At 42.3% G+C, this 12312-nt stretch overlaps 1 protein-coding gene across 1 annotated transcript in view; it reads right to left on the reverse strand.

The window, feature by feature from the left end:
* Positions 1 to 7471, reverse strand: part of T265_13022 (hypothetical protein) — a gene marked incomplete at both ends in the record, with an annotated part of 29620 nt that extends 22149 nt beyond the window's left edge. Inside the window, 1 exon segment of the mRNA XM_009166814.1 lies at positions 7202 to 7471. Coding sequence (XP_009165078.1) covers positions 7202 to 7471 — 270 coding nt within the window.
* Between the last annotated feature and the right edge of the window lie 4841 nt (positions 7472 to 12312).

Raw genomic sequence — 12312 nt, forward strand, 5'->3', positions numbered from 1 at the left:
CTACTTTTGAATGAATGACACCTGCTTACTCCGCACCAAATACGTAGGTAATGATGTAATTGTCATAAACCTATTAGCTTGAACGCACAAGGTGATTTGACAGTAGCTCTTCCACACATTAGGAGAACAGGTATGACTAAACTCTGTACAGCAGATGCAAGAATGGCTAGTTTTTTTATCTTTTGTGAGGGCAATCTTTAGAGTTAGTCTACATACGCCAATTCTGACGTTCTTAGGATGGCGCAGGAATTAAACCACTTATTAGGGTCTCTGTCGCCAGCTTTGTAATGCAGCCTATACCGCAAAGATCCCATCATTTCCATCTAGTTGGGTGTCAGAAGGAATAAACTCCAGTTTCTGGAGAATTCTTCTTATTTTCGTGGTTGATTTAGCTCGCTTCACAACAATGTGAGTCGGTGTCAGTTGTTTGACAGTGAACGTACACATAAGGGAATTTTCATGGGATGGCTCATTTTCGACAGACAGCGAGCCAATAGAATTTCAAGGACAGACAACTCTTTCTCCTTATTAAAGTAGCTGCCGGATGATCCCTTAGTTTTTTGTGGTGCGATGCTTTTAATATGCTTGACTGGCTTCGGGTCATCAGGTAACATGAAAAGTCTAGATTCATTGCATTCCCAATATGACACATCAGTAGCTCTATCTTAGTCCGGAAAACGTCGAAGGCACTACTTTTGGTGACATCTGGGACGATGCAAAACGCCGATTTACATTTGTCGAAATCCGTTCAATTTGGGTCCAAGCAGGAAGAAAGACTGACCGAAACTGGGGAACTGTGCCCATCTGATCGGTCCAAAGAAGAGCGAAACCGTTGGTTGACTTTCGAAACGATTTCATCAACCTTGTGAGTAGTGTGTTATCGCTAGACGGAAACCTATTGCGACATCTCGACTATCATACCAACTGAAACGTGAGGCATTCTGGTGCAGCACGTTCCGTTTGACGAACCATCGTAAACGAGAGGGTCAGTCAGATTTAGCTGAGTTTCCTCGTAAAAACCGATTTCGTGTGCAGACGAGAGTATTTATCGAAGTTTTATCGTCGTTAGACTGGCAAACAAGCTGATGGGGTTTTGATGTAAAACAATGAAACAAGAATCCTAACAAGGAATGTCAAAACGTAATGCACTACTCATAAGGTTGCTGAAAATTCGTCGACAGCCCACGGCCGGTTTCTCCCTTCCTGAAGCTCCTCAGATAGGCGCAGTCCCCGAGTTTCCGTCAACCTTTTGTTCTACTTGAAATCAAATTGCACGAAATTAGCGAAATGCGCTCATTTGCAAACTAATTTGGTTTTGCGAGAGACTCACCTGGAACCCAACTGAGTCTCTCGTTTGTGATGTTTCCAGGCAAACGATTTTACTTTATATGAGTGGAGGAATAAATATGCTTGATCAGCTAAGAATAGAAATGGTGTTATCACTTTCGCGTGCCAAAACTTGGGTTTTTAGTTTGATAGCATGGGGTTGAATTTCACACCGTCTGACGCAAATTGCACATTGACATCTGGTCACTTATCACCACTCACTGTCTAACGTGGTGGTGAATGGACGTGCCCCTTAGATAGTTAGAATTACCACCTTTGTTGTTTCCACTTTCGTCCTTGTCAGTGGGGCAAATTGATGAATGTTTGAAATTTCACTCGGGGCTGCGATACGTCATGAGTTATGGTTTCTGAAGGGATTGGTAAACAAAGGCCATTTTTTGTTCCACAAAGCTATGCCTCAAAATTTGATTACCAGGCGGATGAATATGCTAATGGTCTCTGTTCGACAGCAGGATGAACTTGTTTAGAACGATTCCTGCAAACTTATCGATGCTTGGTAGACAGGTTTAAGAATTATTCACTGGGGCAGTGCAGGCCTGTGAGAATTGACGCGGACTTGATTCATATGGACCAAAGGGTTGAAATATGCAATCAGTGTTCAGTACATTCACTCGATGAATACCATAGACAAGAGATTCAGCTGGGATTCAACTGAATCTCCTCTGAATTTGCAAATAATTGCATTTCGTAGACGGCCCACAAATTGCTGCTCAAGCAGAACATGAGGTTGACAGAATCTGTGAGGGGGCTGCACCTAACTAATGAGCTTCATCAAAGACGAATCGGTTGTGGATTGTCCAGGAATTTCCAGTATCCTACTGAATAGCTTGTTCTGCGAGGTGTGCATCTTTGTTCCAAGAAAATTTCAGCAACCTCAAATTTCGTAAATTTCACCTCGCATATTTATCCGTCCATTTCCGAATTTCATAAGCACTCTTACGAATCAATGAAAAGGATGAATGGCTTTTCAGTCATGTGATACATCAAAGTGGGTACAAGCATGAACACCGTACAACACGGACAGCACTCCCGGCTATTACAGAGGGGTAAGACACGGAAATGCTTCAAAAGGAAATCAGTACAGCACAGTCATTCTTGAACTACCTGATTCTTCTCAAGATTTGCACGAAAAATATCTGTCGGAAGACCTTTCCTTAGTGGTCACGTCGCTGTAGCTTTCAAAATCCATAGCGGGCAAGACGGTAATGACAGTCTTTTGGAAATAATCAATATGTTGGACTTAGCCTTGATGGCTGCACTGCCTGATTCAGCTGACTGTTTCAAGAAAGTATATGTTAGAGGAGAAATCAAGTGTTGAAACAGATAGTTAACTCTTTTCTGCTTTCTACTCGTTGTTTCGAGGAGAATCATTGCCTATCTGTCTTATTCTTCACGCTCTCGAATGCAACCGGAGCACAACCCTCGAGAGAAGGTGAACCTTTGAGAGGTTGTACTATGCTCTCTATGGTTGGCAATGAATCCCAAGGAAATTTTTGAGTTAAAACAAAGAGTAGTGGTATATGGTACTACAAAACCTGAGTTTTGGGTTGCTGTGCTTATCATGCCTTCTGACTGGTGTGTTGCTGAGACCATTTGGCAATCAGATGCGACCAGCGAGTGTATGTCAGATCTGTGTGCGTCTACGCACGATTGTGTTTACCGTGTCTGGGATGTGCCTCCGTTTGTTGTGCTGGCTGTGATGCGTCTTTGTTGAGGTTCCTGCTTCACCATTGGCCACTGTGCCTATTAAGTTATGCTCTAAGTCCAAGTCAGATGTACGGGATGCTGGCCTATCAATGTGGTTAGCACAGTTTGGTCGCTTGCTAATCTCTAAGGCATTAAATCACTCCCGTTCCACGTCTGATGTGAAGCCTGACTGGGGTGTGCGTGCCATTAAAGTTGATTTGATGGCTGAGTCGAGTCCAAGTTTTTAAAAATTCATTTTAATTTCGTAGGGGAAAAAGTGCTTGTCGTTCCACACAGCGCTCCCTGGCTGAGCATTCTGCACAGGAGTAGACGCAGTTTTCGGAACAATTTTTAATTTACAATGTACAAGGTGCCGCTGTGTTATTATTTCGGAATAATGTTTGAGTATCATAATCCCGAACTATCTTCCAAATGGAATCTGAAGTGCATTTTCTATAGGGTATTCCCACATTGATCATCGGGTTCACGTCCCCCTGTCTCACCGTTCCGAGTAGCGTGCCCCTCATTTGTTGGCTAACGAGTCCTATGGGGCGTTTGTTTTGCTATAATACCCTACTCAGTCTTTTTCAGTTCATCTGCTCGTGTGGACTCATCCGAGCATACTTTTTTGACGCGATTCACCAATGAGCGAGAGCGGCGTGTTTGACGTAGTGTGCATGCGAGGACTCATAATGTAATGATCGTGTGGACCGTCTGTAAATTCCCACTAAGAATCCACGATTGGTTTGGTTTTTCTTTGGCATGCAAGCAGGTCAAAGGTTGGGCTCACTTAGATGTCGAAAAGGTAAGTAAATTTCATCGTCTCATAGAACGAATTATCTATCCTGTCTTTTGCAACTGGATCAGATAGCTTTGCGGCTACAGTACATATGTTTTCGTTCCTGAAAACTTTTCAAATAGAGCAGACAACTGGAAGCCAAAAGTATTTCAGACATAATTCAGTTTCATTTCCTCTATTCGGAAATTTTGGTGCATGTTCTTAAAGTCAATATAATTAAGGAAGACATTATTTCTCATGCATTTGGCTAATCAGGCAATCTAAGCTGCTATTCCCACACAATAGCAGGTATGATTGTAGTTTTCCTATCATAAAACTTTCAAAGCACTGCTTTTGATATGAATGTTAGACACAGAGTCTGAGAAAATCTCAACTGCGTTTTCGTACTTCTTTGTCTGTTGGTGTAACTAGCAATTAGACAAGTTAGTTAAAGAACATTTAGTTATTGATAACAGCCTGATGTGAGGCTTCGGGTGTCTAGCACGATCTTATGTTTGAATTGATAAAGAAGTCCTATTGTTCCTTATAATTAACCAGCTTTCTCTCAGGACTTTTGTCAGTAGCCACTAGGCACACCGTTGATCGCAAACATTTCGTTCATGTGATAGAAGAGAATACTATAGATCCAATCCCGGGGAATAACCAAGTCAGATTGCTTATTGTCAAGAGGAGAGGACATTTCACCAGCATGCTTAAACCATGGGTAAGAAACAGTGCTGCATATGTAGAAGAAAATCGAGGCGACAAAATGGCATAATCGATCAACTTGTGTACAGCATCTGAGTACGAAAAGAGTTGCACCAATTTGGAGCTGAGAGCGTGAAACACGGTTTTGGTTGATCATTTCTCTAAATGGGAGCCATCTCCACCGAGGAAAAATTCTCTTTCAGTTTCGGTGAGTACTTCATCCTAGAAGGAGGCCATTATCAAATAACTACAGGTCAACTGTGGTGAACACCGCTGTGAATTTATTCATTAGTAAACACGAAGGGGTCACAAGTGATTGGATATGAAGTTAAACATCTCAGCTCTACAGCGTATTTGAGAAGTGAACATTCTCGCCTGCCCTGTTGAATTTTCCTGAACTTTCATTCGGCATTAGACAATAGCAAACGAATCCCGCAAAGTGGTCCCACAATTTCCACAACAACCTTCACGTTCCATCAGATGCAGGGGTGACGTTTGAACCATAGAATGTTCGCATGCCTCATCAGTAGTATACATTGTTACACAAGTAGCTTCTATTGAATATTATTTCAAACGGATTATGAACTTTCCATCTGACAAGTGGTCACTGGATAGGCCACTCAGCACTCAACCATGTGATATGAATTCTGTGGTCGAAGGATTATTAGCACTATATACCCCCTGAGTGAGAGTTAATCGTACTTTCGATCAGCTGTTCGGGACACAACAGTCTGGCCCTCAACGTATGCGATGGATTAGTCTCTCCACAGGATATCCCCGTTCGTTGGAGGAAGAACCTAACTCGGAGCTCCCAAGAAAAGACTGGAACACAAATTAGACCAAGACTAAACAGTGTCGAGAATAAACTTTTGGAAAATTTTTGTGAAGGTGAGTGTGTAATTAAAGACAAAAACCGTATGCTCGTTTTTCTTTATCAAAGGTCGGTTTGCGCTTGTGAGATACGCCATCGATGAAAGTGAAAGCAAGGAGAGAGTGGATCTGTCGCTTACAACAGCAGACTCAACCGAATCCCAGGCGAATCTTTTGTTTATGATATTCATTAGCTAAATATGCTGCACAATGTCTGCCTCACGTTTCATTTGGTACGATATTCGAGATTAGGTTAAATTAGAGTGGAGTAGGGTAGAGTAGGGTAGATTTTACTGACAAAACACACTTCTTATAACTTGCCGAAAACTCGCGACCGGTTTTACCATTCTTGGGTCTCATCAGTTAGGTGTAGCCCTCGATTTCCTCTGTACCCTATGTTCTACTTGAAGCATATCACGGATGAGAGATTCAACTGGGATTCAGCTGAGTCCCCCATTAAAACCAAGTTAGTGGTGATTTACTGATGCCACTTGGTCCGACGGTCAAAAGTGATATTCTGTGGACATAGAGACGAAATTCCCGCAGCTCCTACAGCCTTCGTGAAGCATATTTTCAACTGTATGCTCACCCGACGATTCCAGCGATACCATCAATCTTTCTTCTAGCTGGGAAGGATCGACCTCGCAGATGAACAAGCACGCAACAACCAAATCGCTCACTCACGCTTTCACAGACGCATAACCAAAGCCAGGCTGGTTTGGCAAACTTGGTAGATCTACGCACACACACACACGCACACATGCACACACCAAAACAATACATCAAACACAGACAGACACCATTACAGTGCCCTCTACTGATCACCGGATCCATTGACCCGCCATGTAACACGGCGACTCGTTTCCAAGACGCATCAATCACTTATTTGTAATCATTTTCAAAACAATACATCAAACACAGACAGACACCATTACAGTGCCCTCTACTGATCACCGGATCCATTGACCCGCCATGTAACACGGCGACTCGTTTCCAAGACGCATCAATCACTTATTTGTAATCATTTTGGTTATGGAGACGCTTGAGATAACAGTGGTAAGTGGAACATCCGAATTACTGAGCTTTATGTCAAATACCTCTCTCATTTGACGAAAACTTTCCGTATAGCAACTCACATGATCCTCTTCGAGAAAATTAAGAACTCTCTCGATTCTGATTCGTCATCATCAGCTTGATGATGCATCAGGTTCGCCCCGTGCATTCAGTGAACCAACCATAGGTCGTGGCAAACTGCACCAGGCGTTAACGAGTGACTGAATGGAATCCCACCTGCACGACTTGTTCACTAGAGAGAGGATTCCAGTAGACCTGGTTAAGGTAACCATTTACGATGACCTCAGCATTTCCAGCCCATCCTGTCATCACAATGATCAGCGGTTTATCCTAGCTGGATGAAACGGGCGTATTCCCCCTTGCACTGCATGCTCTCACCCAAATTGGTAGATCACTTGTGCCCTTCAGTCGACCTGGATCGCAAACGCAAATTAGTTGGTGAAATTAACTGACTGTGTACTGGTTGTGGACCACGTCAATCCTTTCCAGCCTTTGGGTATTTACTTAACAGATCCCTTCGTTTTTTGTACACCGCGGTGATTGCTTGGCATGAAAGCTTGCAACTTGCTAATCACTCTATTTAAACCACTGTACCTCAGCTTATCAGGGTCAGTTGTCGTACTGTAATGCTAACACCACGAATGACTGAAACACCGCTGCACTAAACGAATCATCGTCACAGTACATTTGTCCTGATCTACCCTATGAGACAAATTCGCGTGTTGATCTCGAACTTACTTGGATGTAAGCAATCACAGTTTCAGGCTGTGGATTTTCACTGATCGAAGTCATATATTCACCGAGAAATTTTGCCCCATTGCCCGAAAGTTCGCTTGAGGGTTCCAGCTGGGATTGATGCATTGCAGATGAAATTTGTCCACTTGTGCTCGATTCGAGGAGCATCACTCGAATTTCCGGCGTTTCGTCGTTTTCGTCATTGACTGTCACCTCTACCAAAGCCGTTCCACTCAAAGTGTACGGTTCGGGAGCTCCATCTTTGGCAACGACCTAAAGAGAGAGAAGCTCCCAATTACTTGCTTGACCAAAAAGAAGCGGATATCAAATCACGTTATCAAAGCTTGAAACCTTGGAAAAATAACAATTCTGGTCGATTGGGCAAGCACAGAACTTATTCCATTTGAACTTTCTTCCTGTAAACAAAACCGGTCCAAGGTGAAAAGTCAATAAGCATAGTTTGGCTTCGCTTGGGAGGTAATCTCTAGTAAAATCACCAACTCATTATTGCCTAAAAGTCGGCTTGAAGAAGCGACAATTTCAAAAGAATTTAACAGCAAATTTGTGCCGACCATCAGCAAATCACTCGACTAGTTTTTGAAATAGTTAACGGTGAATTAATTGAGTTGACGCACCACGCCTGAAGCACTTCTAGACTGTTGAAATAGAAGCCCTTCCAAGGTTAGTTCTCATGATGAACAGTCCTCCACAGTGGTAGATCATAAGGTTCCCTCAAAAGTGGGAAATTCTTCACTCAAAATGATAAGGGATGCAATTAAACAAAGTGGTTCCCCAGCCAAACGTTTCTCCCTTCATGGAAATTAAGAGAATTCGTAAAAATTCCATTCGGGAGGGGACAATAATGTGTTGTTTCATGTGAGGTACACTTTACCGTACAATATACGACCTAGCCAATGCATCAATCAGTGTATCTCAGTGGGAACACACTGATTGTGACACAATCCTTAAATTATTGATGATTTTTAAGGTGGTCGGTTACTCACTCGACATTGGGTAGATAAAATATGCTTCTATCGTAGGTGGAGTAAAATTCATGAATCAGACAATGAAATTTCATACACCACGTCCAGTTGTAACTTTAGAAGATCAACTTTTCTTTTTTAAAGTGGTTTGGAGTACAGTAATCGCTATAAATTTTAAATTCGTGACTCACGAGAATTTTTCCGAGTTATGGCATCAACCGGAAAAAGCGACTGGGCAACTGAACACAATTAAACTAACACGAGAATCATGTAACCAATGTCAATCCACTAAGAACAATCCTCTTATTATATCAGTTAATGGGCAGCACACATTTTAGTGTAAGTAACTAGGAGACTGAGTCATTCCGGGTACAACGTAGTCGCCGTATACGAATCAGCAACTCCGCGTCTGTGTTTGAAAAAGTATAAATATCCCAAATTCCACTGGCATTTAAAAGGAGATGAATCAGCTCTCTGACGGTAGCTTTTGGGGAGATACGGAAATTTCCGATACGTATAACAGCGAGGCTATAGCGGGGAATAAGGGAACAAACGGGTCACTTTCGTACAATCGGTGTAAGATGGTCTATAGTCCACAGTTTTATGAAACACTAGAGTATTTTCTATAGAGGAGAATGTCGGTAGCTCAGGTAGCGTAGATGGTCGTTGGCTTGTTCGCTGAGCTGGGCACTTTGATTGCAAATGTTTCATCACCAGTCGAGGTGACATCATCAGTGGGTAGTTGTGCGTAGCGGTGGGTTAGTGGTTGTGCCATAACTACGCACTGATGATGTCACCTCGATTGGTGATGAAGCGTTTGCAACCAAATTGTCCAGCTCAGCGAACAAGCCAATAGCCATCTACACTACACGCAGTACCCCTTCGTGCGTCAATTCTGAGTACATCTGGCAGCACGTATGTCTGCTGTTTTTTAAGTCAACTAATATTCCAGCCCTTCTCAATGAATCATTAAAAGTACACACACGGTATCATACCACTTTGATCTATCTTGATTCCATATTCTACTAGCGAGCTGCAATGGACAGTCACGAGACTCTTTGAATTCAAAATCGTTTGTATGGAAGGACGCTTTTTCTGACGGACACTTTATAAAATTACTCATCAGACTTTCTTTTTCCTTCTGGAGCAATATGAGACATAGCAGAGCCGAAAATGGCCTCTGAATGTAAGGGGGAGTTCTGAGTTCAGAACCAGTGTTTTTCCGGTTTGAATAAAAAATTGGCCGGAAATTCCACATGGGGTGAACGCTCATCCACATTTGCATCGTAATCTGAGGTTTTATTCGGAAGTAACATTGTGATGCTTTGTGAGGTAGCTGTGGGTCACCGAAAACAAGGGTGTCCAATATCTTTTTTTGGACACCTCTACCGACAATGAGGTTTTGGGTTCAGCATGGAATTATCTTGTTCCATACTGATGGCCAAATCATTTCGCGAAAAACCCTCTGCTTTCCTCGTATGCTCGGTTGCAGAATATACGGGCTTAGCGACAAAATCCAAATCTTAGGCAATCTTACTATGATGCTGGAATTTACTTCCAGTTGACTTGCTTGGGACCTGAAAACCGCAATACAAGATATACGCGCCATTCATTTATCGCAACATGCCAAATATGAGTCTATGGGAGTGATTTATTTCAGAGTCTAACAAAAAGTAAACTTTCCGAAACACTAGACATTCTACTACCGAAGTTTGAATTTTCTACTTTTGAAACGAGCGTAAGTGTGGTGGTCCCATTAGAATAATGAGTGAACGTTTGCAAGTAGTTTTTCAGAAAATAATTTCTGCCTTCTTTTATTATCCATTTCAATCAGAATCAGTGCGTTTTTTGGTGTTTTAAAAGGTTGCTTTGTTTAAAAAAGTACTCGTGGAAGACGCTAAGGATCCAGTTAATTAGGAATATGCTTGGGTACGGGACAAAGTCATGAATGTTAGGTGAGCAGCTGAGTAGCTAAGTATTCTAACGGGAAGAATTTCAAAGCTCTGTTAATGAATTTCTTGCCATAAGACAAGGTCTAATTAAGAGCAGTCAAGTGCACACTCATTGGTAGTTTGAGGAGATTCGAGATTTGTATCTGTTAGTGAAGTCAATCTACGCTCACAAGCCGAGAAGCACTGTGTAGCTGTTTCAACCTTATTGGGGATCATCAACAGTACGCATCGCACAGAATTCCTGTAGGGAGCTTCAGACCCACGTAATCCCGGCTAGTTGTCCGAACACGACGTTTCGGCTAGGAGCGGCTGATTAGCAGTTTAGTCAGCTCGCACAACAGGATACTTGAACTTTAAATTTCTCGTGGAGGTCTACCGAGGAATCAATTAGATAGAAATTAGACTTGAAAGTGGATTAGCAGTTTAGTCAGCTCGCACAACAGGATACTTGAACTTTAAATTTCTCGTGGAGGTCTACCGAGGAATCAATTAGATAGAAATTAGACTTGAAAGTGTTTACTACGGTAACGAGATTTGGTTAGATTTCGAAGGTGGAGTTTACAATGAAATTCATCCCCAGTTGGAATTACAGGTGGATGTGGCAAGATCAGCTTTTTCTTTTGAGTTAAAAGATTCAATCGTTTATCGTAGAAGCAAGTGGTCACTAACCGCACTTTCGCTCATGGCAGATATGGATCAAAACGTTAAACATTTCCTGGCTTCATCCGTGTGCGAGAATTCTTCAAGGAACGCTGGCTACATCAGTGTAATCAGGCGATGTTGAACTATGAGTTATCTAGCAGAGTTGTCACTTAAAACCAAATGATCCATAAGCTACCTTCCAGGAATTAGTCACATTTTGTTTCCATAATGAATGGCGTTAATCTGATACTAATTGAGAGTTAAGGGTGCCACAAGTGGGCTATAATGAGACGTGTTTGTATCCATCAAACCAAAAATCTCGATTCGTTCCTGCCTTAGGCGCAAGTGTGTAGTTAGTGGCCATGTCGCAGTGTTTTAAACATTGGAAAGGCTTTCCAAAGGGCTAATCAGTCGATCCTGTTACACTTTTCGGGTTAGTACGATCCAGAAAGAAGCACTGACTGAAACGTTTTTTTAGGGCTAAACACGCTTCGATTTTACAAGTATACCGTCAACTAACAGCTAAGGACACTATACAGCTGTACAGATCTGTGTCTCTTGAATCACTTAAGAGGCTCGTAAACCTGAGGCCTCTACACTGGTGAAGTGTCTGTGCAGTGTCGTTTTCAGACAAACATGAAGAAAAATTCCTTTGTTTCGCTAAACGTGTTATCGGAAACTGTTTGGCTCCTCTTGACTTTCCAAAGTAGACAACCTGGTTGGAAATGTGTTGCGTCTATACCATGTATTGCAGTATCTCGAATGCTGTACCAACTGAAACATGAGGCTGCCTTTGTGCAGCTCATTCATGAACAAAGATTTAGCTGGAATCCAAGTGGATCTCCCGTGAAAGCCAAATGGGTGAATTTGTCGAATTTGACGAATCCAGCTCTCAGGTTATTTAGATATTTTCCTCGATCCAAATGAAATTGGATACTCCAAGCTGTACCATAATTTGGTCCGCCCTGGATGGATTTGTAACAGTTCATTACCATATGATCACTCTGTTCGTTCGAGTTACTTTGGCGTAGAAGCAGCATGACGATTCAATGATTTTTGTCTGATTATTTGTTTACCCGATAAATGCCACCCCATCTATGTTTATGTTGCAGTACAAGAGACATGCGTGTTTTATTAGGGTAAACCGATACTTGCATCCGTCGGTATAAGCTCGATTCGGGACCATGATACAAAAACATCCTGATTAGATCAAGAAAAACATGTGCGCGCATGTGCGTGTATGCGAAAAGAGCATATCTAAATGGGTGTGAAATTGTGTTCAGTGTGTCTCCTTAGTATTATTCGGCGGTGGTGTCCACACCCTGGCGAACAAACATACCACCTTCCCACGAGAGCAGACAAAATGATTGCCCCTTCAAAACACATGCTGTTTTGTAGAGAAATCCTTCGAATCAATAAAAGTCAGAAGAGGTTCAGTACCGCCTCTCTACGAACATATTTGTGTGAACGAGTCTTGCGTACCAGTCGAAATTCACTGCAGCCGCAAAAAGAGGTTTCTGTGAAACCCAGGGACCCA

The sequence above is a fragment of the Opisthorchis viverrini genome (genome assembly GCF_000715545.1).
Source record: "Opisthorchis viverrini unplaced genomic scaffold opera_v5_32, whole genome shotgun sequence".
Lineage (NCBI taxonomy): Eukaryota > Metazoa > Platyhelminthes > Trematoda > Opisthorchiida > Opisthorchiidae > Opisthorchis > Opisthorchis viverrini.